Source organism: Engystomops pustulosus, chromosome 1 (genome assembly GCF_040894005.1).
Source record: "Engystomops pustulosus chromosome 1, aEngPut4.maternal, whole genome shotgun sequence".
Classification (NCBI taxonomy): domain Eukaryota; kingdom Metazoa; phylum Chordata; class Amphibia; order Anura; family Leptodactylidae; genus Engystomops; species Engystomops pustulosus.
The window spans coordinates 30,778,448-30,801,720 of record NC_092411.1 but is presented as its reverse complement, the minus strand read 5'-3'; the positions used below and the strand labels follow the sequence as shown (position 1 = coordinate 30,801,720).

Below are 23,273 nucleotides of genomic sequence, written 5' to 3'. Positions count from 1 at the left end.
TTCAAAGGCTGTTACACTGTCACCTTCCTCTGCTAGAGAGATTTTAAATCCGGCAGAGAGAGGGGGAAGTTTCAGCACACAGGCGTGGGTGGGGGAGCACTTAACAGCCTGAAGTAAGCATAGCCCAGCTGCAACAAAACAGACAACTTTGTTAGTGCCTCAACCCCCTTTAAGAAGAACCCAGCGACCACCATGCAAGATCCTCAGCTTATCAGAGCAAGATGTAACATGACAGGACACATCATGGCAATGGTGGGGTGGTGGTTATGAATAAATGGGCGGTCAAGATGCCAAGGTGTACTGCAATGCTAGTACAGCCGAGAAAAAAAAAAAGTGTTTTACGGGTTACCTCATTTTCAAGGAATTTGCTAAATATTACACACAAACAGGGGAACAATTTCAAAATCCACAATTAAAGCAAGATGTAGATTAAGACAAGTCAGATTTTTGGAGTGATTTACACAAACTTGCGTACAATAAATCCACAACATAGACATTCTGATATAAAGGATGACCACCGAGGGAGAACAACCAGCAAGGAGGATCTCTCCCCCGCCCCCCCACCATGTCAGATCCCAGCATTGATCAGCGCACTGACCTCCATGCAATCTCCCAACAGATCAATATGTTAACCTGAGGCATGAAAGAAGAAAAAAAAAAAACCTGTTAATGCTTCTGGGGCACGAGGAGAACCAGGAGGAGCGCACATCCCTGCAATCAATGTAGCAGAGCCGACGAAGTGTGGTAGTAAACAAAGCAGGAATCCGAGACTTCGGGTAATTACCATCTCCATGACGGCAACTCATCTGCTGCCAGAACGATTCTTCTGGATTATAACCACCGGTATCTGAGCATGGAGGCCCTTCCCTGCCCCCTACAGATCGGATTTCTATATTATGGCCTAAAGAAAAACTTAAAAATATAAAAATCAGCTTTCAAAACAACCACAGCTGTAGGAGAGGGGTGGCCATGAGCTAGCTTTCATTTTTTGCAGCTACCCCACTGCCACCATTTACGGTGGTGTGCATTGGGCCTTAGGACTCTTTCAAGTATGAAAACAGCCATAGGGCAGCACGGTGGCTGAGTGAGTAGCTCTTCTGCCTTGCAGCGCTGGGGTCCTGGGTTCGATTCCCTCCCAGGTCAACATCTGCAAAGAGTTTGTATGTTCTTTCCATGTTTGTGTGGGTTTCCTCCGGGTACTCCGGTTTCCTCCCACACTCCAAAACATACTGTTAAGTTGTTTAGATTATGGACATGGGGACAGGGACTGATTGGACATGATCTGTGGAAACTGTGTGCACTATATAAAGTATTATTATATGCTACACGTATTCCTTTCAATGGGCAATACAGCCATCTACTTACATGTCTGTCCTTGAGCATAGCATACCGTGAGTGAGAAGCTAAAATAAATAAATCACAGCAACTTTACTGCTCAAAAACCCAAGCAGACTCTTCACTGTACCACTGAGCAAGAAAAAAAAAAATCACTAAATGGATGCTTTAATTTCAACAAGTTGTCCAAGAGCAAATTCCTTGACCATCAGATCAGCAGACTGGAAAAAGATTCTTACTGGAATTAGACCGGAATATTTCCAGAGTGAAGCAAGTGGCAAAAGGAGAGTGAAAAAAAGATTAAATTTTAAGTAGCTGAATAGCATCAGAAGGTCCGGGCCTAGGGCTCTTCTACTTCTAGAGGTAGGTGAGCGGTCAGATAGGGTTGAGCAATGTCATCCCAGTCATAGGGAGCACGCACCTCAAAGACACCCCCACCCCCAACTGCGAGACGCAAACCTTTAAGGTTAAAAGCCCCATCAGCAGCGTCTGCAGAGAAGTGACTCAGCCTTATAAAGCCGGAAACTGCTCAGGAAAATGCAGGAATTAGCAGCCAGACAAAGCAAACATCTAGTTTATTTATGCAAAAAAAAAAAAAATTGTGGGGGAGGGGGAGACTTCCTCGCATTGTATTTTAGCCATCATTTCTCTCCTTGACTCCTATTTGCAGGCTGATCCCATCCACAAAGGATAGCAGAGCCCCAGAAAATTTGGCGTCTGGTTTCCATTTTACCTCCATGCAATCACACTTGACCTTGAGGACACAAGGCGTGTGTGGTCTCCTGGAAACCATGGAGCGTGCGTGCTGTGGCCAGGATGGGGGTCTCCAGTGATACAGCTGCACACCATGTCCGTGCACATGGGCAACCCCCCTGCCTGCTCCCAAAATTAGGTTAGCAGACAAATATGTGGATCAAAGAATCATTAGGCAAAGCTCATCGATACAACATGTTCTCACCCTCCCCCCTGTCAATGGCCACACCTGTTTAAAGGGTTTGACCATGTGCCGTGTGGATGCAGATGATGACTTTACTGCAATAACAGGAGACAATTCACCACAAGACCTGAAGGGTCAAAGAAACAAAACATTGGTAGACTGCATCTAGCTTTTGGATAATTTTTGACTCTGATGCTATCTGCAGACATCATGTCCTAGAGCAGGAAGAACGAGTAGGTGGGACATTATCTACAATCAAGCAGAAGGTTTTAGAGCCGGCAGGAATATAGTTATTGTGGAAATGTGTCAACATAAACTATTCGAGTGTCTGACTAGCCCCACCTCCTTGACACAAATCTATAATGAACTGTGAATGGTAATGTATATGTACACTAGTAGGGAAAACCTACTGTCTGTATAGGACCACCCACTGGACTCAGGCTAAGGGTGAAGCACACGTGGCTTTTTGAACGCGTTTTGGCCCCTTTTTAAGGCTACATTCACACGGACGTATGAAAACGGCCGTATCCGTACCGTTTTTTTACGGATTACATACGGCCACATTCATTTCAATGGACAATACGTCTGACCATTTATATTGCCGTTGTTAACTCCGTTCCGTACCGTACCATATACTAGCAGTATAAAAATATAGAGCATGTCCTATTTTCTCCCGTATTTCAGTTCCGTATGCCCTAGAAGTCTATGGGGAGGTATAAAATACGGGTTACATACGTGCTGCGTACGGATGAAAAACGTCACGTATATACGGCCCGTAAATACGGGACTGGAGAAATCATATGGTCATGTGAATGTAGCCTAAGAATGAAGATAACTAGTCAAACCTGTCAAAAACTGATGCGTTTTAAACATCAATGTTCATTTGCGAAAAAATTAGAATGCATACTGAAAATTATGTATAGGTAAAGGGGCAGGAGGCTTCCCGAATATGATTGGGGGTCTGCTCATCTCCAGCGCGGTCCATACTGTGAAGGAGGCTCGGTATGGGGAGAACATCTGGGGTGCAGACTTCCTTCCTGCGCTCCCTGGCAACAAGCCTGAGCGAAAGATCAAGTGAACGGATCCAGGAGCCTCCTGATTATAAAGCAGAAAAAAACCGCTCCCAGAAGCCTCAGCATTCAAAACAAGGCCAAGAGCTGTGGAAAAAACCCTGCGTCGCACAACACCCTTCTCCATCGCATCTTCCAATTAAGCCACCGGAGAGAATCCATAGCCCCAGCTCTTAGCAACATCAGAGGTGAGGCCCATGCGAAGGGGAGAAGAAACAACCCGCACACTGCTTTATTTAGCAAAAATAGAAAACGGGTGCAAATTGAGGCGTGCAGCAGCCAGGCGACGTCCGCGCCTCTGCCCCCACATTAAATATTACACCAGGCTGTATAAATGCTTTCAGCTGTCCTCAAGCCTGAATCTGAAAAGCCGCAGCTGCCTCCCCTGTACACGTCCACAAAGTGCTACCAGGCCCCATCTTCCTGCGAGACGCTGCTGCCAGAAACCATTAGTCGCTCATTAACCTATTAAGTGATGAAAGGGAAGGAGAATGCTGCTAGAAAGGCAACGTACAGGTCTCCGTTCACTATAGTGTAAGGGTGTCCTACATCAAGCACTAGACTATAGCAGCTTGGATGCGACTTGAAAACGTTTACGGTTAATTACAAAAATATATATTCATCAACAGCGCCACTCTTATCCATAGGCCATGTGTGGTACTGCAGTGCAGCCGCAATCACATTGTTAGCAGAATTCTATTTCCATTCCACAACACATGGATTAACAGCCTTAGGGTGAAGACACACGTGGCGTTTTGAGGCAGTTTTTAGTTGCGTGCGTTTTCAGATCGTAAAACACGCATGCGTTAAAAACACATGCGTTTTTTATGATCTGAAAACGCCCCGATCTGAAAACTAAAAACGGCCCAAAAACGGCCTAAAAACGCCACGTGTGTCTTCACCCTTAGGGTGATGTCAGACGTGGCACTTTGTCTGCGCACGCAAACGCAGACAAAGCCGCGCCCACCGGGGCGGGCCACGGCCCGATCGCATCGACGTTTCTATGGAAACGCCTGCGATCGGGAACGAGCCGCCGGTGTTTTGCATTAAATTAACGCAAAACACCGGCCGCTCGTTCCCGATCGCAGGCGTTTCCATAGAAACGCCAATGCGATCGGGCTGCGGCCCGCCCCGGAGGGCGCGGCTTTGTCTGCGTTTGCAAGCACAGACAAAGCGCCACGTCTGACATCACGCTTAGGGTGATGCCACACATGGCGTTTTTGGCCCATTTTTGACCGGTTTGACCAATTATGTTAATTGAAACTGGTCAAAAACGCATGCATTTAACGGACTGCTTAAAAACGGGCCAAAAATGCGCTCAAAACGCCAGCTGTGCCATCACCATTAAAGCAAAACAGGTCTCATCCATGTGCCGCTGTGAAATTTGGGGATCATTTGCCATGTCACACTATTAGACCCTTCAAGGTGTTGGGAAAAAAGCTAATGACAACCTTAGTCTTTTACTTTGCGGATCTGCTAAAAACAAACGACACGTTATAGTGCCATTTCTGCTCAGATAAAAACTAAAATCTAAGGGCCCAACACATTCACATCAATACATAGGGAGAGACCTATCAAAGGTGTGTGAGGAGAACTATTCTGGTTACCCAAGGAAACCAATCAGAATTCATTTTTCATTGTATAAACAGCTGTGGGATAATTAAAGCTGAGCTCTGATTGGTTGCTCTCTCACACTGCGAAATCTCCCCACCACAGAAACTATGGGGGTGAATTATCAGAAGCGCAGGCAACCAATCAGAGCTCAGCTTACATTATCCCCACAGCTGTTTATAAAATGAAAGCTGAGCTCTGATTAGTTTCCATGGGCAACTACGATAGCTTTACCTCAGAAAACTGATGATAAATCTCCCCCATATACTTTGGAGACTATATCCGGGTGATATACTATTTCAAAAGACTAAATTGTGAATAAATTGCTTCTTTAGCAGCGTCGCTGCCATTGAAAAGAGCAGCACATCAGACTTTCAGCTCATGACTGTATAGGTTCTTCCATCCACTAATGCGACCTCCATGCGGCTACATCCCAGCCCAGGGAATGAGAGAAGAAGGGAATGTAAAAAAGAAGGGATGACGAGTAGGAGAGGAGGGCTGCGGAGCCACCTCCCCGCCCGCCGCTGCACTGTCAGCCCGGCCTGGCCCTCAGCTGAACCGCTCACACTGACGTCAGCTGGCGACTGAGGCAGCATTCCTAAACAGTTCAGACAAACCCACTTGTGGGAAGCTTAGAAAGCCCTCAGCTGTAGTGAAGAAAGCAAAGGCTTGGCTGGGAGCCAGACTACTGAGCTCAGCATTTTGTAATGCACTTCCTTTTTACTTAACAGCTTGCATAATGCCTCCGCCAATCCACCTTTAACCCCTTCTCCGCAACCAGTCGGCTGGGGGGGGTGAAGGCGTGAAGAGGGAAAAAAAAGTTCTGGGCAGGACAAGCCATGTTATATATTAGAAGAGCGGAAAGCTTCTGGGAAAAACACAATTTACGCTTAAAAAAAAAATCTATTATCCCTTTGCACAATACAAAATTGGTTGTTTCTGAGCAGCCAAACTTTCATTTTGCATAACCTTAACCAGGTAATAAGCAAAGTCACAGAAGACGCCATTTTTAGTTTCTTTTCACCGACATTCAAAGCGTTCACGATTCTGTAGAGCGGCAAGTACACTAAATAAAATCCTGACATTGTTCCAATGGAGAAGTTGCCCTTGCACTAAAGAATACAATGCTGGAAAGCTACACGGCACAAAGAAAGCAACTTCAAGACTACAACCTCAGGGGGCAAAGTGGACAGCAAACTGATCGTCAGGGTATAAACACTGGGTATCCACACACTAATGGGAACATGCATTCCCATCTCTCCTCATTGATAGAGCGTCAGGTCAAGCACACTGCCTGTCACTCCATTCAACGAATGGAGAGGCAGGACGGATACTCGACTTTATGCTCTCAGAACGGGAGTGCGGTTACCACGATTGGCGAATCCCTCAATGTTGAGAACCCTCACCAGACCGTCATCTCCTTTCCTCAGCACCTTCCCTAACAACTCAAGCCATCTCCTTTAATTAGGCAAAACACAGGTTCTCTCAAACATCTGGACACGCGAAATCTTTGATGAAGTTCTGATGAAGTACTCAACATGTTTTTGCAAGCATTATTTTAAACGAACGAGCCCAAAGCCACAAAGATGAAAAATGTAAAATTCTATTAAGCAAATGGCGCACACATGGTTAAAACTAAAAAAAAAAAAAAAAAACCCAGACACTTTTTCCATTTAAAATAAGCTCTAGAGTCTGAACTCGCACAGCTCCTGTGTCCTTAACCCAGCAAGGGGGAAGCAGATACAAAGCTAAAGATAGGAAGGGTGTGAGCCGTGGATGCCGCACTACTAGGCACCGCGCCAGATACAATCACAGCACATTTATGTTTTTTCCACACAGTGACACAGGAGGCGCCGCTCATGGACACACATCATGGCGCGCACCAACTTGTACTATACCAGTTTATTTGAAGCTCTGCAGAAATCCGATTAGGGGTCACCCTCATACACAAAGGTTAAAGGGATAAAAGTGTCCATCTCCCATCATATAACCCCAGAGAGCTCCTGACAATTACCACAGGCGTGATAATCCCCTCATAATACAAATCAGGGTCATGGCCTAGAGCCAGGAGATTAATGTGACAGACCTGGGTGCGTAAATGGGTCTAGTTTAGTTCTGATCTGGAGGGGGTGGGGGGTAGTTTATTTTTGTGTCAAAAATCATGCCACCATTGTCCATGAGGGACAATGCAATTATAGCAAAAAATTATAGCAAAAAATTGGTATTGCAATTATAGCAAAAAATTGCCCTAGTGGGGTGCGGTCATACGTGGCACAAAATGCACACGACCAGAGACGGGGCTCTACCGTTTATACGTTTCCATTGACACGCACATAATTAGGCCCGAGTTTCACCCCCCAGGTGTTTGCATTGTGTTAGTAGACTACAAGTGTAAAAATACAAAAGCCACGTGTGACCGCACACTTGCCGGTTTTTATCATTATGTTATCAGTTTTTAAACTAACTTTTTTTTTTACACAAAATGGGTAATGTGACCCAAATCCCCCAATTTAGTGGAAAAAAAAAATTCCTCCTTTATAAAAGCGAACAGAAACACACGCAGAAGAGCAGTGGAAACTAAAGAAAGCCCAAACCCCAGGTCGTCATAACACCTCATCTCCCATAAATTAATAACCTTACTTCAAAGATCAATTTTATATTGTATTTACCTTCTAGGGCTTTGGAAGCCGACTGCAACAGCTGCGAACCACACAATTCCCATAAATCTGAGCCATAGAAAAGTGTTGCCTTTAACAGGCATGGTATTAACCCTTATATCAGAGGAAGGGAGGAGGCTTCTTGGTTATATGGTTAGTAGGACTCCAATGGCTTATACACTTGAGCAGTCATGTTCAAAGTTCCTAGATGGGGGGTGGGGGAGGAAGGGGTGACAAACTTATTGTAAACTGCAATGTCAGTGGATATCTTTCACTTGAAGCTGAAGGCAAACAGATGATGAACGGGTTGAGAGAATCCCACTAGTCATTTTCCTGGCTGGTCTTGTAACCATAGCAAGTCTAAAACATCAACCAAACCCATCGATGTACAAAGACAAGTGTACTAGCACTGGAATATCACCGGCATCATGGGGGTAGCTTTATAGGTCTGGTTCATCACTCACCCCCTAAAGACAACACTAAATCAACTCTACCAATGTACATATTTGCCACAGAACACTCAGTATCTAAAAAACCCAAAAAGTAGTCATGGTCAAACCAAGTGCAAGGGGAGAACAAAAGCAGCATTGACGCGTTGCATCTGAGTTACAATTAGAAAATGAGGCAGCCAATCCAGACATTGATCCCTCTTGAACCATCGTTTGGGAGTAGCTCCGCCACTGACGAGCTTGAATTGGGTCTACAATTCGAACGCAATACGTTTAATGTTACTTACACTCCCCAAAGTCTCTCCCCTTTCCAAATGTACAGTTCTCTACTCTTATGAGCCTTCTCCATTTACAAAACTTAGCCCCCTGATATAACCATGGCTAAATCCAGGCTCTCTGGCCTGTGTGTTAGGCGGAGCAGGTGGGTAATGACTTACAGGAACATTTGTTTGACACTCCATGGCACATCTGCTAAACTATTAAGCAACCATGATCCGCGCCTTCCACCCACACCGCTGCCCGGGCCTGACTGGTATGAGCAGCATTTACACATGGAAGGGGCCACCTACGTGCTCGATATCCAAACTACCGGCTCTGAGGACGAGCGAGTGACACAACTGCAACAGCTGAAAGAGTGGAGCGCCGAAAACAGAGCAAGTACTGTAAGAAAATAAAGTCTTCAGTAGAAACCCGGCCTCCTGCTTCCGTCACTCAAAACGGACTTCAAAAGAAGCTTTTCCCAGGCCCTCAGAAGAAAGTGAAAATATGATGGCAAAAATGGGATAAATGAATACATATTGGCTTTTACCTTACAACTGAACAGATCTGTGACGGAAACCCTACCAGTTGCACAACAAAAAATGGGATGATGAGCACAGTTGTCTACATGAGCCAATGCACAACAAGAGATGCTAAATCAAACAGAAGAATGCACCAAAAAGGCTCTTAAAATAGTAAAAATATACAAAATCTTTATTGAATGACAGACAACCAAAGACACACACTTAAAAACATCTACAACACATAATATACATGGATATCAAACAAAGACCTGGTGTCGGTACTCTGTAAAACACCCACTGTCAATCACTCAGTGGTGACAAAAACCCTCTCCGAATCAATGTATTCAAAAATCATTACGAATGCCTGAAAAAGTGCTACCGTGCTGCATGTGCACTAAGGTATAGGGTCCACAAGGTTGTGTATAAATGTAACACCAAATGACCACAAAGAATCCTAACAGGACAATAGATCAGTTAATCTAATAAATACATAGTCAAAGTGACCCGGTGTCTATAGACCAAATAAAGTAAAAAAAAGTATTGATACAACCAACACGATAGCGGACCGGCATACAGTGAGAGAGGGTAAGGACAGGGGTGGCTGGCTCCCCATGCGTTTCGTCGTATCAAACAACTTCCTCAGGGGTAAGTCCTCCTACAAGTGTCAATCCTAGGCTGGATTCACACTACCGTTGCCCGACGCACCGTAGCACTGCTGCTCACCCCACCCCTCTCCATAGGGATACGGCACCATATGCCGTGAAAAAATAGGACGTGTCCTATTTTCATGGGGTACGGAACGGTACGGTACCGCTCCCATAGGGCGCCATGTGCCCATTGCCGTCAATGGGCATACGTCTGCCATATATACGTCCCCCATGCGGCAGTGTGAATGAGGCCCAAGTCAGAACCAACAAATTCCAAAGGATACATTGTAGATAAGGGAATTTGTAAAGTTGGAGAAAAAATGTTGCAGAACAAGTATTAAACTCAAAGAAGCAGTCCAGGTTTTGTTTTTTTTAACTCAGATTTGGTGGTGGTCCAAGAACACAATTAGCAGTGTGAAGAGACCCCAGTGTATGGACTAGGTCCATTAAGCACCATGGCGGGTCTTGTCATTACAGCTCATTGTATGTGAAAGGGACCAACCCCTCAAAGAGACCAAGTGATAAATGGATAAGACATCACATGGCTTGCGCTGCTTCAAAGAGTTGACTGGTGTGGCCAACCAAAAATAATTTCAGGACATCCCTTTAAATTATATGCAGAATCTAGAAAAACTTAGGGAAGTTTTTTTTTTTAACTGTAGGTTTTAGGGGTGTAAAGACTACTCATCTTTGGACCATGGCCATATCTAGGTCAATTCCTCTAACCATCAGATGAACGGAGCTGAACAAGTCCTAAAGCCCCCAGCATATTAACACTGCTGTGCAACGATTCCCTCCATGGCCTTGGGGTTTCCAGCATTTGTACATTGGTGGCTACATGTACTGGCTCCCTATAGGGTCTAACAACAGGTGCACAGCAACAATTTTCGGAGAGTCCCTCAGCTGTCGGGCCTAAAATGCCGCTCTAAGAAAAGGCATGTGAAAAAAAAAAAAGAAGGACTAGTGTCTACATCTCAGTCAAAACAAAGAAAACAGTGATAAACGCTTTCTGTCGAGTCTCAGGTACAGAAAAATCAGTGAACAGATGTTCTGCCAACTCAATGGGCAAGTGGGAATTATTCCAGCCTCTGTTATGTCATGAGCTCTACATTTTCATGAGCCAGCTTAAGTATACATCTTAACAAGCATAGCCTTGTTGGGGGAAGGGCACAGGCAAGGAAACCCAACACATTATGCATTAACCATTTACCAATTGTTCAACCAGAAACTCTAGAAAGCTCAGCTGTGCACACATGGTTATACAGAAACCAGGCTTTAAACGTGAAAACGTAGAACCAAGATGGAAGGAAGGCTTGAATATTGTGCCAGGGATTCTAGAATTATGCAAAAGAGACATAGGAAAAAGCGATAATGCAAAGAAAGGTGTCAGTATGGTCAATATTGCACCTCACTTTGCCAAGTAAACATGCCCCATGTTATATATATGTCAAGACGTATCTACAGGGCTCTGGAAACCCAATAGTGTTCATACATTTTTGAACTGTATAGGACAGAACATTACAGAGGTTCTACAATTTTATTTGACTGTAGTCCCAATTGTACCAGATTTAATAAGAGAAAGAGACGGCAACGCAACAACAAAAAATTCTAGTAAAAAAAAGTTACACCACGTACCCAACACATTCGCTACTCATGAGACTTATCAGCCGAAACCTCAAAAAAGGAAAATCCATAAAAAGGCTCAACATGTGACAATTTTATGGGGTGGGGTGTGTGAAATTTTATACTATGCATCCGCAGGTCACAGGGAACTCATCAGAGGCGCAACATAATCAAAGCAGAATTCTGGAGAAGAAAACTACGTTACCCTCTAACAAAGCAAAATCAAAAGAAAGAAATTCAACACATGTGCCGATCAAAGATCCATATGTGCCACAAGTTATATTGTTTTCATTACAATGGTATTTTTTTTTTTTTAGAAGACGACTATGCCTCACCTCTGTGTGGAGGATCCTGGGAAGGGGGCAGCGAATAGCTGCACACAGATCAGCACTTCAATAATTCCACCACTAAGATCTATAAATATCCATTTGTGGTTAAGGAGGATACAAATCACACAAAACCCAAGAGATGGTTTTCCTAGAAGTGACCTAAGCATTTTACACTGGGTACAGTCTGACCAAGAGAGCTGGAGTTACATGCCAACACAAACACACGCTCCATCTCTTGGTGGTGGCTATGGTCAGACTTAACAAAAATCTGCTGGTCATAAAGCAAACAGAAATTCCGGAAATTAATTTTTTATAAGACACGCATGAAAAGGTTTATTTTTCATTTAAATCGGTGTCCGTACCCAACACGGAAGGCCAGAACCGACCTAAACCCATGGATGAGCAATTGTATAAGACATTTCAGGTTGTCCAACCATTCAGGGAGTCAACGACTAGTTGGCCGATTGATATCAAAATAAGTCAAACTAAAATCAAATGGAACAAACAAATGGAAAGGGCCTTACCCATTTTACCCACCTCATCAAGAACATTTACTAGACTCAAGACACCAAGCACCAATTTATCATACTCAAACAGCTTTTAGGAGGACCTTTACAAAGACTGCCCAAAAAGATGTTCCTGCCAGATCTTGGGACAGTCCCATGAAGAAAAAAACAATAAAAATCGTAGTCTTCATAAAGAAGGGGACATTTGAGTAGAGAAGGAACAACCACATTTTGGGGTCATATGAGGCCCACTGCATTGACATGATCATTTAATACAATAAAGTCACAGTACATGAGGGATATTGGAAAGGAAAATGTGATGGTGGATCTGGATCCTCCAGGGTCCAGAATTAATTCTCCTTTAGAAATGAGAGATGAAGCACAAAGAGGAGCTTTGATTAGGATTTTGTTTACTCTGCGATCTTCCTGAATTATTAACAAATACATTATGCGGCACTGTTCTCCTTAGAGCTCACAAAAAGCCCACTGTTGTATACCACTTGGCAGTGATTCATTCGGGCAATGGGTGCTGCTACTTTAAGGATTAAAAAGCTCTAAAAGCCACCATTCATCAAATAAATCTTTTACATGCCAGCAGCCAGTGAATGTTTCCTGGACCATAGAGACATGCCATGTGCCAAGTGCTGGGAAGCTTGAGGTGACCTCTTAAGGAATACATTTTCATCAAGCGTGTAGAAAAACAGGGGCTTTCACAAGTCGCAGGACCGCAATCTTGACTTGGGGCTAAAGCATAAAGATGGAAACTATCAACCCAAACAAACTTGGTAACAGAACAACTGTGTCAGTCGAAAATTACTGACCAGTTATGGCTGTACTATACTTCAGTGTCATTGTTGTCAGCGGTTGTGTCAGCCAACAACTGATAATTAAAGCTGAGGGTGGGATATTCAATAGCATGGAGGTCAAGTTCAATCAAACAGGCACAGTTTGCTTTAGAACCTATAGAATTTGGTGAAACATACAAAGCATAAGGCCAGAAGAACTTTTTTGAAGGTCTTCTCAGGTATCGAGAAATAGTCTAGGTTCATCGATGATCCTTTTTTCATAATTGTGGGTATCCAGACATCACATATCCAAGACTGTTACACAGCAAGGTGAAATTAGGAAATATTTGATGGAAGTGCTGGAATGACATAACGGGATGGGTCACAACTACCACCATTTTAAATTTTATGGATAATAAGGGCGCTGCAGTCACTAAGATGTCCTCAGCGTCAGGTAGGTCACCAGCACCTGGATAAATATAGGTGCATTAAACAGTTAACCACATAGGTCACCATGGTGGCTTAGTGGTTAGCATTACAGCCTTGCAGCGCTGGGTCCTGGGTTCAAGTCCCAGGGTCAACATCTGTGAAGAGTTTGTATGTTCTCTCCGTGTTTCTGTGGGTTTCCTCCCAAACATACTGGTAGGATGATTAGATTGTGAGCCCCATGGGGGCAGGGACTGATTTGGCAAGCTCTGTGCAGCACTGCATAATCTGTGTGCGCTATATAAAGGAATTATTATTATCCCTTCATCGAACCCAATAAGATATAATAAGATAATACCTACGTGGCACCACTATTCGGGTATAGACCCAAGAGAAAAATAACCAATGTGCACCTCCAATAACAATATGTTTACTTCCTCACCTAACGATCCTTAGAGAGGAAGGGCTTACATTTCTACAATGCCACACGACAGAACAGTGCACCAAAGCCTGTAATCCGCAGGATGTTCTACTTTGAGGAAGTAAGGAGTCACATGGGACCCTGCTTCCGTCAGATAATAGGAGAACACGGGAGGAAGCTCTGTGTTGAAAGACTCTGACAAAGGGCTGTAAAGAGACCCTTGTGCAATGTCTGCACTTCCCATGGCTTCTCTTTTACAACAGTAAATTGGGCAATGGCACAATGAAAGACTCATAGGGGGAGGAAAAAAAAAAAAAAAGCCTAAAAAACATAACACAGGAAACTGCTCTGCCACCGGCATACTGACACAAAGGACCACTTCAATAAACTGCATACCGAATGTACTAGTAATCGTGAAAGGAAAGCCTATGGGGGTTATTAAATCCATAGTTCAGGAGTTATCCATAGCAACCAGATTCTTCATTATGAAAATGAGAGCAGGAACTGGTCTGACCTGTCACTTCTCTATTCTTTACACAGTTTTATTACAATCTTTCCAAACATCTTGCACAACACATGGAGTTTATGTTGGTTCTTTAAACTGGTCGTAAGGAGGTGGCCATCTTACTGGAGGTCGTCAAAGTCTATGAGGACCACAACTACCCCATCAGATATGACAGGAATATTTTCTTACTGCAATAAGTGTACCCAAAAAAATAGCTATACAAATCAAGTAAGCCGATTACAGCACAAGAGCAGCACATTCTCACAAGGCATCTGTCATGGGGGTGTCAAGAGGACAAGCCCTTAAAACGGGCATCTAAAAGACTTCACAGGGTTACCATATATGATGGGAAAAAAAACATGAGTTTTTAGGCCACAACATGTATATACGGTCTATTTACTGATAAGTTATCGATTAATATTAACACCTATCCACACAGACCATTAACATTTCAGCTTTTTATTGTTAAGCCGACACTGAATGACCCCCCTCCCAGTTGGGTGCAGACGCCTCATTACAGTACAAGTGACTTCAGTGTCACCCACATTAAGGGTGAGAACAATAGTGACAGGGGACACTTATTGTGGCAATGACACCACAGGGCCCATAGTCATGAAGAGTGACCTTAACAGGCTAGGAAAAAAACTGCATATTTGTGATAAAACTAAGGAAAAAAAACACTGTAGTAGTTAAAACAATGCTAATGTGTAAAGCGCTGAGCTATAATCGAGCCAGAGGCCTGGTAATGCGGCCATTAATCACTAGGCCTTGAAGCCATGCACAGCTAAGGGAATGCATTGATCTCCACCGTGTACCAGGACCTCTCAAGGTTGAAGATAACGCTATATTTTTGGACGGTAGCATATTAAACCCTTGATGGAACGGTGCATTTTTTTTTTTTTTTGCTAAAGGTCATTGGAAGTGCACTGGAAAAGGCTCCGAGAAGCCTGGGAAACGCAACCGAATGGAAAGACGACAAAACAATACAGACTGTGCAGCTTGTCAACATTTCAACAAGTCTTATTAGGAATTATCTTAAGTAAATGAGTTCAGCGGCCAACCAATGCGCAGGGTGGACTGTCTAAACGCCGTGTCCTTAAAAATTTACCTCAGGTAAGATTGCTCTGTAATGAGTCAAACACTCCACGAGACACAATGAGTAGCCCCATGGAGGCAACTATTCTGGGAATGTAAAGATTTTTAATGAAAACGCGGTGATGTCAACCAGTCGCCTGCTGCCAACAACACAGCGGCAGAGATTTTGTAACATCACTAGAGACGACATAAGGTTGGGTAGAACTATAAAAATGGCAATGGTTTCAATGTACACCAAAGTATCACTTCTGTGTGGCTCACCCCCAAATAATTTTGGATGTTGTTAAACAACCACTGGTCGAGTTATCCAGCATGACACATCCCAGAAGGGGTTGTCACCCAGGCTTTTCCAAAAATGAAGCTTTGAAATGATGAGGTCACTTAGATAAAAGGCAATATGGCGAGGGAGCATATGAGGGGAGGACGGCTCATTTCCCTTTGAAAGCTTCTACCGTAGGCCCACGTCCAACGCTTTATTATTTGCATGTGATCGGATGCTTTGAAGAAAAGCAAAATTATTCTTTCCTTTTTAGTTTTGCATGTGTTTTAATGTGAGAATGAAGGGAAAAAAACCAAAAACAGAACTTGTATAGGAGTTCCCGTAGTAAAGGGGGATTTTTTTTCAAGACAGACTAGCAGCGGCCGGCTAGACTTCACCTCCCATCCCCCTACAGTCAGCACTTGTGAACCTCTGATCATCCTGACAGAAGGATCAGGCAATAACAGAACCAGGTGTGCCTACAGAGGGGCTGAGGGGCTCCAGGCAGCGCACCAAAGGCACCGGGTTGGGCAATCTGCATTCAATTCCAGAGAGATGAAAGGGGCATGTCTGTACCTTTTAATAAAAATAGGGAAAATAACAGGGATTAGGATTTGTGCTACAACATCCAAAAAGCTGGGACAGCAACTCAGTGTTTGGAACGTGCAAGAGGTAGAAACCAATTAGGGGCCATAATATATACCATAATAAGGGGGGTACGGCCAGGAGAACCATGTTCCAATTGTCCAAAACACTTCTCCCATTCATAAGTCTAAGATTTAAGGCTGCACTGAGGCTCCATGGCCACAAATCCTGTCCCATACTGTAAGTAGGGTCACAACACCCCCAGTCGTGCAGACCCGCAGGGTGAATAACCAAAACAAGAGGTAGAGATCAGATCACTCATTCAAGACTAGATCCAAAACCTGCTTTAACAAGACGTCAAAGACAGCAACCTATACACGATGCAGACCACAAACTAAAGCACATACATCGCCGCTGGCGTTTAGGGCAGATTCCCAAACTTAACCAAATTAATTTTTGCACCACAATGAGTTTTGTTGCACCCGTGTTCTTAAATTTAAATTAGTTTCCATTTCCTTGCCAGTGCAGGTAACAAGTCAAGACATTCCATGAACTTCTGTATTCTGACCGGGTGTTACCCGTCTTGCCAAATTTTAACCAACAGCCCTATTCACAGATCCACATGACCCCACCCATAGCATATACAATGGAAACGGTAGACAGACATGTTTGTTGACATGATGCAGGCACGGCGTGTATACATCCTGCACACAAGGCCGTCGGATTCATTCGCCAGCACATCATATGGCTTCAGAAATTTACATATAAACCAAACATTAAAGAGCCGGCGTGTACCGACAACGCCATACAGCTTGTACTGGAGCGGGGGAACACATCACCGAGCTCCGACACCTGTCACTGTACTCACACTCGTACTAATTCAGATTACCAAATACAGGAGCAGTCCCTTATATTACTGGGTGTTTGACGGCAGAGGAAATTGGCTTAGCCGAGTGCAGCCGAGCATGCAAGCACAGCATAACAAGCAGCCACAAATCACAATGCTGCAAAACGCACACAAAGAACAAGCGCTACACAAAAATCTATACCGGGCCTGTATACAAGACAAGCAAGCAATCTCATTTACCAACAATTTGCATTTAGGAGGCGACATACTAACGTATACTGATCCGGGGAGGCGCAAAAAAATAACAAACAGGCTAGGTTTCATATACACATTCTCTAAATAATGCAATCTGATGCATATGCCTATAGAATGATTGCAGATCGAGTAGCCATCTACTACTGGGACTTCTAGTTCCACGATTACCTTGAGTGACACACAAACATTCAATGTAGCCACAAGTAACGTGCACTTCATGACGTCTGTGCCCCGAGGGACATCACATCGATACGATAGAGTAACGAATGGTCAGAGACTAGGTTTACAGAATCACCCCCAAAGCCCCAGGGTGTTATCTGATACATTACAATTACATCGAGAAACTTACAATCTGCCCTCCCTCACAGAAACCTATGACAGCTCGCCGCCGAGTCCTAAATGTGTGTATATGTGAATATTTACCGTCCCCACCATGTGTATATACCCACAGCGCTATCCGGGAGAGATAACCAGTACGGGGACCTAATCTACATCGCCACATCCACCCTTTAAGTAAACTCATCACTCGCTTACAAATGCAACCAGTTTGCTTTTTTTTTTTTTTTTTTTTATGAAGCGGAAATATCTATTTCGATCTTCATTGGACGTGAACATGACACAGGAATCCGTACTATGTCAGGGTTGGCCCTTGGTTACGAGGCATGGGAACGCGACAGACGCGGCTGCCATCTTGTCTTGCGTAAAGCTGGACGGTAAACACTCTCCAAGAACACGTAGGACGAGAGGTGACCGGACAATGTCAAGAAGATGAAGTGAGAGGACTATGCAAATCTGTGACTAGCACACGGGTCTAGAGTTCTAGATTATGTATATGTGACACGGCTTCCATGGCTAAGGCCCAAGTGTCACACTAGGAACATGTCATACGCCCTTCTCTCCAATCAGGAGAGCACAGGCCCCACTCCCTATCCGCCTGTGGAAAAAAAAATACTTTCTAATCTTGGGAAAGGCCTTCTCCTCCGCTGAGGAGAGCTTGGCTTGTACGCCTGTCTCCAGTAGATTGCATCTTTTTTTTTTATTTATTGCCCCTTGGCTTTATTTTTACAATGAATTCCTGGCTTAAAAAGCAATCAGCCAAAAACTCCCTCCCCTCCCTGTGCGCTCGCCTGTCATCCCCCCCTCCATCCCCTGCGTGCAGAGTCAAGCACAGACAAAAACTCCTCGTCAATGCCAACTAAAGAGGTGGGTTCCTCACAGAAACCGCAAAAACGTACATCACGACAACAAGAATGTGCCGGAAGAGAAAGAGCGAGAAAAATACAACACAAAACGCAGAATAAAACACAGAAATGACAGACCCATGAAATTAAAAAGGGGTAGACATGCCCCGGGTCCACAAATATATATACACACACATACGATATGGGACGTCAAGTATCAAACGCAGACACAGCGTCCATTTTCTCAGCAAGCCTCCCCCTAGAAAATAGGGCACTGTCTCTTTAAATCTGCAGCCTGCCCAGCTTTGTCAAGTCTCCTCTATTTAACAAGCACTGAAAAGCAATAGAAGAGCCGCCTTTGTTTGGCTTCCTTTAGGAGGGGGGTTGTGAGAGAGAGGAAAGAAAAAAATGAAAAGACACAAATAAATATGAAAATGAGAGCAAACTGGAAAGCGCCTGACAGCTACGCGAGATGCACCGGCGGCATACGTGACGTGGAGCCCGAGGATGACCCCCTGCTCGCCCCGCACACACTCCTGTGTTGTTCCCTGCCTTATATTCTGCAATACCGGGCACAATGCACGCCAGGATCGGGGGCCCAAAGTGGTCACTAAAACCTGGGCCAATAATGAGGAACAAAACAAATAAAAGGGGAAAGAAGGAGAGAAGGCGGCGAGGGGGGAGGATAGGGACATGAAAGGTGGGTATTGTTTTCACTCCACTCCCTTGTCCTGACAAGAAACAGCTCCATTCTGAGCCTGGCTGGCACAATGCAGCGGCAGCACAGCCCAGGGGTGTGTGATCCGGCCCTCGCCACCCCCTCTCCCCTAGGCCCTTCACACACAATCCTGTCACGCAGCACAACCCACCAGGAGGTGTGACCTCTTCTTTCTCCCAGACACCCAAATCTTAAAAGACACCTCCAGGCAATTAGTGAGGAACAGTCCGTAGACAAGAAGACAACCTCGATTTAAAGGGACCAACCCCCCCCCCCCCCCCCCCCGGCGTACAAAGCCAGAGGCACGCCACGGGATTTCTGGAGATTCCTAGAGATGGAGGATATCGCTCTGGACTTCCTGTCACTCATCCCCTTAAATAGCAATACAGTCATCCCTCTCCTCGGCCTTAAATGGCTGATAACAGGGAACAATAGAGCGGACTGCAAAATAGATTGTGGATTGAGTGTTGAGACAAGAAACAGCAGTGTAATGTGCAGGAGGAGGGGCGCAGGGGCTCATAACATACCGAAATAATACATACAAGGACGTGTGATGGGAGGAGGGACGTGACAACTAGGAAATAGGTCATAGGGTCCCCAAGACTGATATACACAAACACATGCCAGGCCAAGAGGATGGGCACGTACAGAGCACTGGCATATTAATCTATACACATTAAGAAGGCACATATACCCACACATGTAATACACAGCACTGGCACATATGCCCATACACAAGAGGCAAAAGAGGCTGGGCACATAACTATATACCAGGCAATACCATGAGAAGGCCGGCATATAAAACCCTGTCTACCCATGCCAAGCTAAAGATGATGGGCACCTACTATTATACAAGACAGGTATATACAGCAAGCAATTTGTAGCCCTAGTATATATACTGTTCTGGGTATACAACTGGTGCACAACCTTTATACAGAACTGATTTATACATGCCAGGCTGACGAGGATGGGCACATATACACAGCACTCACATAATCCACACAGGCAGCATATAAGAGTGCCAGACCAGGCTGAAAATACAATTGGCACCTATGCCCTTTGTACAGGACAAACACACATGCCAGGTAGTTTATGGGGCTGACAACCAAACACCCAGTGGCTGTACCCAGGGAGGTCACCAGGCTATACCCAGGGGCTGGCACCCCCCTACCACCACTCAGCACCAGGCTATACCCAGGGCCACCCCCCCTACCACCACTCAGCACCAAGCTATACCCAAGGGCTGGCACCCCCCCTACCACCACTCAGCACCAGGCTATACCCAGGGGCTGGCACCCCCCTACCACCACTCAGCACCAGGCTATACCCAGGGGCTGGCACCCCCCTACCACCACTCAGCACCAGGCTATACCCAGGGGCTGGCACCCCCCTACCACCACTCAGCACCAGGCTATACCCAGGGCCACCCCCCCTACCACCACTCAGCACCAGGCTATACCCAGGGCCACCCCCCCTACCACCACTCAGCACCAGGCTATACCCAGGGGCTGGCACTCGCATACCACCACTCAGCACCAGGATATACCCAGGGGCCGGAACCCCCTACCACCACTCAGCACCAGGCTATACCCAGGGGCCGGAACCCCCTACCACCACTCAGCACCAGGCTATACCCAGGGGCCGGCACCCCCCTACCACCACTCAGCACCAGGCTATACCCAGGGGCTGGCACCCCCCTAACACCACTCAGCACCAGGCTATACCCAGGGGCCGGCAACCCCCTACCACCACTCAGCACCAGGCTATACCCAGGGGCTGGCACCCCCCTACCACCACTCAGCACCAGGCTATACCCAGGGGCCGGCAACCCCCTACCACCACTCAGCACCAGGCTATACCCAGGGGCTGGCACCCCCCTAACACCATTCAGCACCAGGCTATACCCAGGGGCCGGCAACCCCCTACCACCACTCAAAACCAAGCTATACCCAGGGGCTGGCACCCCCCTACCACCACTCAGCACCAGGCTATACCCAGGGGCTGGCACCCCCTACCACTCAGCACCAGACTATACCCAGGGGCTGGCACCCCCTACCACTCAGCACCAGACTATACCCAGGGGCTGGCACCCCCCTACCACTCAGCACCAGACTATACCCAGGGGCTGGCACCCACCTACCACTCAGCACCAGGCTATACCCAGGGGCTGGCACCCACCTACCACTCAGCACCAGGCTATACCCAGGGGCTGGCACCCCCTACCACCACTCAGCACCAGGCTATACCCAGGGGCTGGCACCCCCTACCACCACTCAGCACCAGGCTATACCCAGGGGCTGGCACCCCCTACCACCACTCAGCACCAGGCTATACCCAGGGGCTGGCACCCCCTACCACCACTCAGCACCAGGCTATACCCAGGGGCCGGCAACCCCCTACCACCACTCAGCACCAGGCTATACCCAGGGGCTGGCACCCCCTACCACCACTCAGCACCAAGCTATACCCAGGGGCTGGCACCCCCTACCACCACTCAGCACCAGGCTATACCCAGGGGCCGGCAACCCCCTACCACCACTCAGCACCAGGCTATACCCAGGGGCTGGAACCCCCTACCACCACTCAGCACCAGGATATACCCAGGGGCCGGCACCCCCCTACCACTCAGCACCAGGCTATACCCAGGGGCTGGCACCCCCCTACCACTCAGCACCAGGCTATACCCAGGGGCTGGCACCCCCCTACCACTCAGCACCAGGCTATACCCAGGGGCTGGCACCCCCCTACCACTCAGCACCAGGCTATACCCAGGGGCTGGCACCCCCCTACCACTCAGCACCAGGCTATACCCAGGGGCTGGCACCCCCCTACCACTCAGCACCAGGACATACCCAGGGGCTGGCACCCCCTACCACTCAGCACCAGGCTATACCCAGGGGCTGGCACCCCCGTCCTGTACACACACATGCCCCGGGTCCGGCTTTGTGCCCCCTCCTTTGTTCTGGCCGGTGTTGTGCCCCCTCCCCGGTAGCTGCCATGTCTGGCCCCGGGACTCACCCACTTGCAGGACATTGTCCACGCAGCCGCCCTCCAGCAGAGCGATCCCCCGGCGGAAGGGCAGTCTGTTCTCATCGCTGCTCTCTCCAGCTCCGGTCACGGCCGCCGCTACCGCCGCCACAGCCGCCGTGGCCGCTCCTGAGGCCGCTCCCGTAGTGGTGGCCGCCGCCGTGCCCCCCGCAGCGGCGCTCACCCCCCCGGGGGCGTCCTCTCCCCCCGTGTTAAAGGACGAGTACATGCAGATCTCCCTCTCGCTGCGGGGGAACGACCAGTAGACGATGCGCCGCTGCACGGGCTCCGGGATCCTCTCGAAGCGCTCCTCCACCCTCTGGAAGGGCCACTTCTCCGCTACCTTGCGGGCCGCGATGTCCAGCAGGGACTCCGGGTTCTGTGTCTTTCCATGGGCCGAGCTGCCGGCCCCGCACTGGCCTCCTCCACCCGCCGCCCGCTGGCCCGGCCTGCACGCCGAGCCGAAGCCTGGTCTGCAGCAGAGCCGCTTTGCGGGAGGCTGCTGACCGCGCTCCGCCATGATCGCACCGCTTCTGAGCCGCCAGCGGAAGTGGCTGCACGTTATAAACTGGGGGGCGGGAGCTCGGCATTCACACAACCGGACAAAAACCACACCCAAACTCCTCTGATAACGCCTACATCACGCCCATTTCTCACACTTGACACGCCCCTCCGCCGACCTCGGCTTGTAAAGCGAACCAGAAATGAAAATAAAGCTAAACAGTGTGGCGTCACGGGGAAGGGCGTGGCTATTCAAATTACGTAAATAGAGGAGTGCGGTTGGGAGGGACAGAAGAGGGGAGGGCTCTCTGTCCTTTGAAGTTCTCTATGGCCTTTGAAGTCGGACGTGACCGGGATATCGCACCTCCTGACGGGAAAAATGAGGAGGACTCTGCGGAAGGGGATGTGGGCGTGGATTGGGCTGTGGGCGTGGCCGGCTGAACCTTGTGACCTCGGCTGGCGAGGAGCCCCGGAGTTGGAGGCGGCGGATGACGTCACGGCCCTCTTTCAAAACAAAAGAAATGTGGCCGAGTCAGGAAGTGAGAGAGAGAGGAGCTGACACTGGGAGGAGCTGACACTGGGAGGAGCCTCCTCACCTTAACCCTCCGCCTGCCACAAGCTGTCACTTCCAGTGCTGTCATATGGTCTATATATAACCTGACAATGGAGGAATGCGCCAGATAGACATGACACTGAGGATGTGTCACCTCATATGTCCTCAT

General features: G+C 47.2%; 1 protein-coding gene across 2 annotated transcripts in view; it reads right to left on the bottom strand.

Annotated features, from left to right (window-relative positions):
* Positions 1–22,655, bottom strand: part of ZSWIM6 (zinc finger SWIM-type containing 6) — a 71,890-nt gene extending 49,235 nt beyond the window's left edge. The window contains exon 1 of one of the 2 annotated variants that reach the window (XM_072136960.1): positions 22,394–22,655. In XM_072136960.1, the coding sequence (XP_071993061.1) occupies positions 22,394–22,640 (247 nt within the window). In that variant the 5' untranslated portion in view covers positions 22,641–22,655. Of the gene's footprint in view, positions 1–22,041 lie in introns of both variants that reach the window. The other variant, XM_072136952.1, reaches the window with a different exon arrangement.
* Between the last annotated feature and the right edge of the window lie 618 nt (positions 22,656–23,273).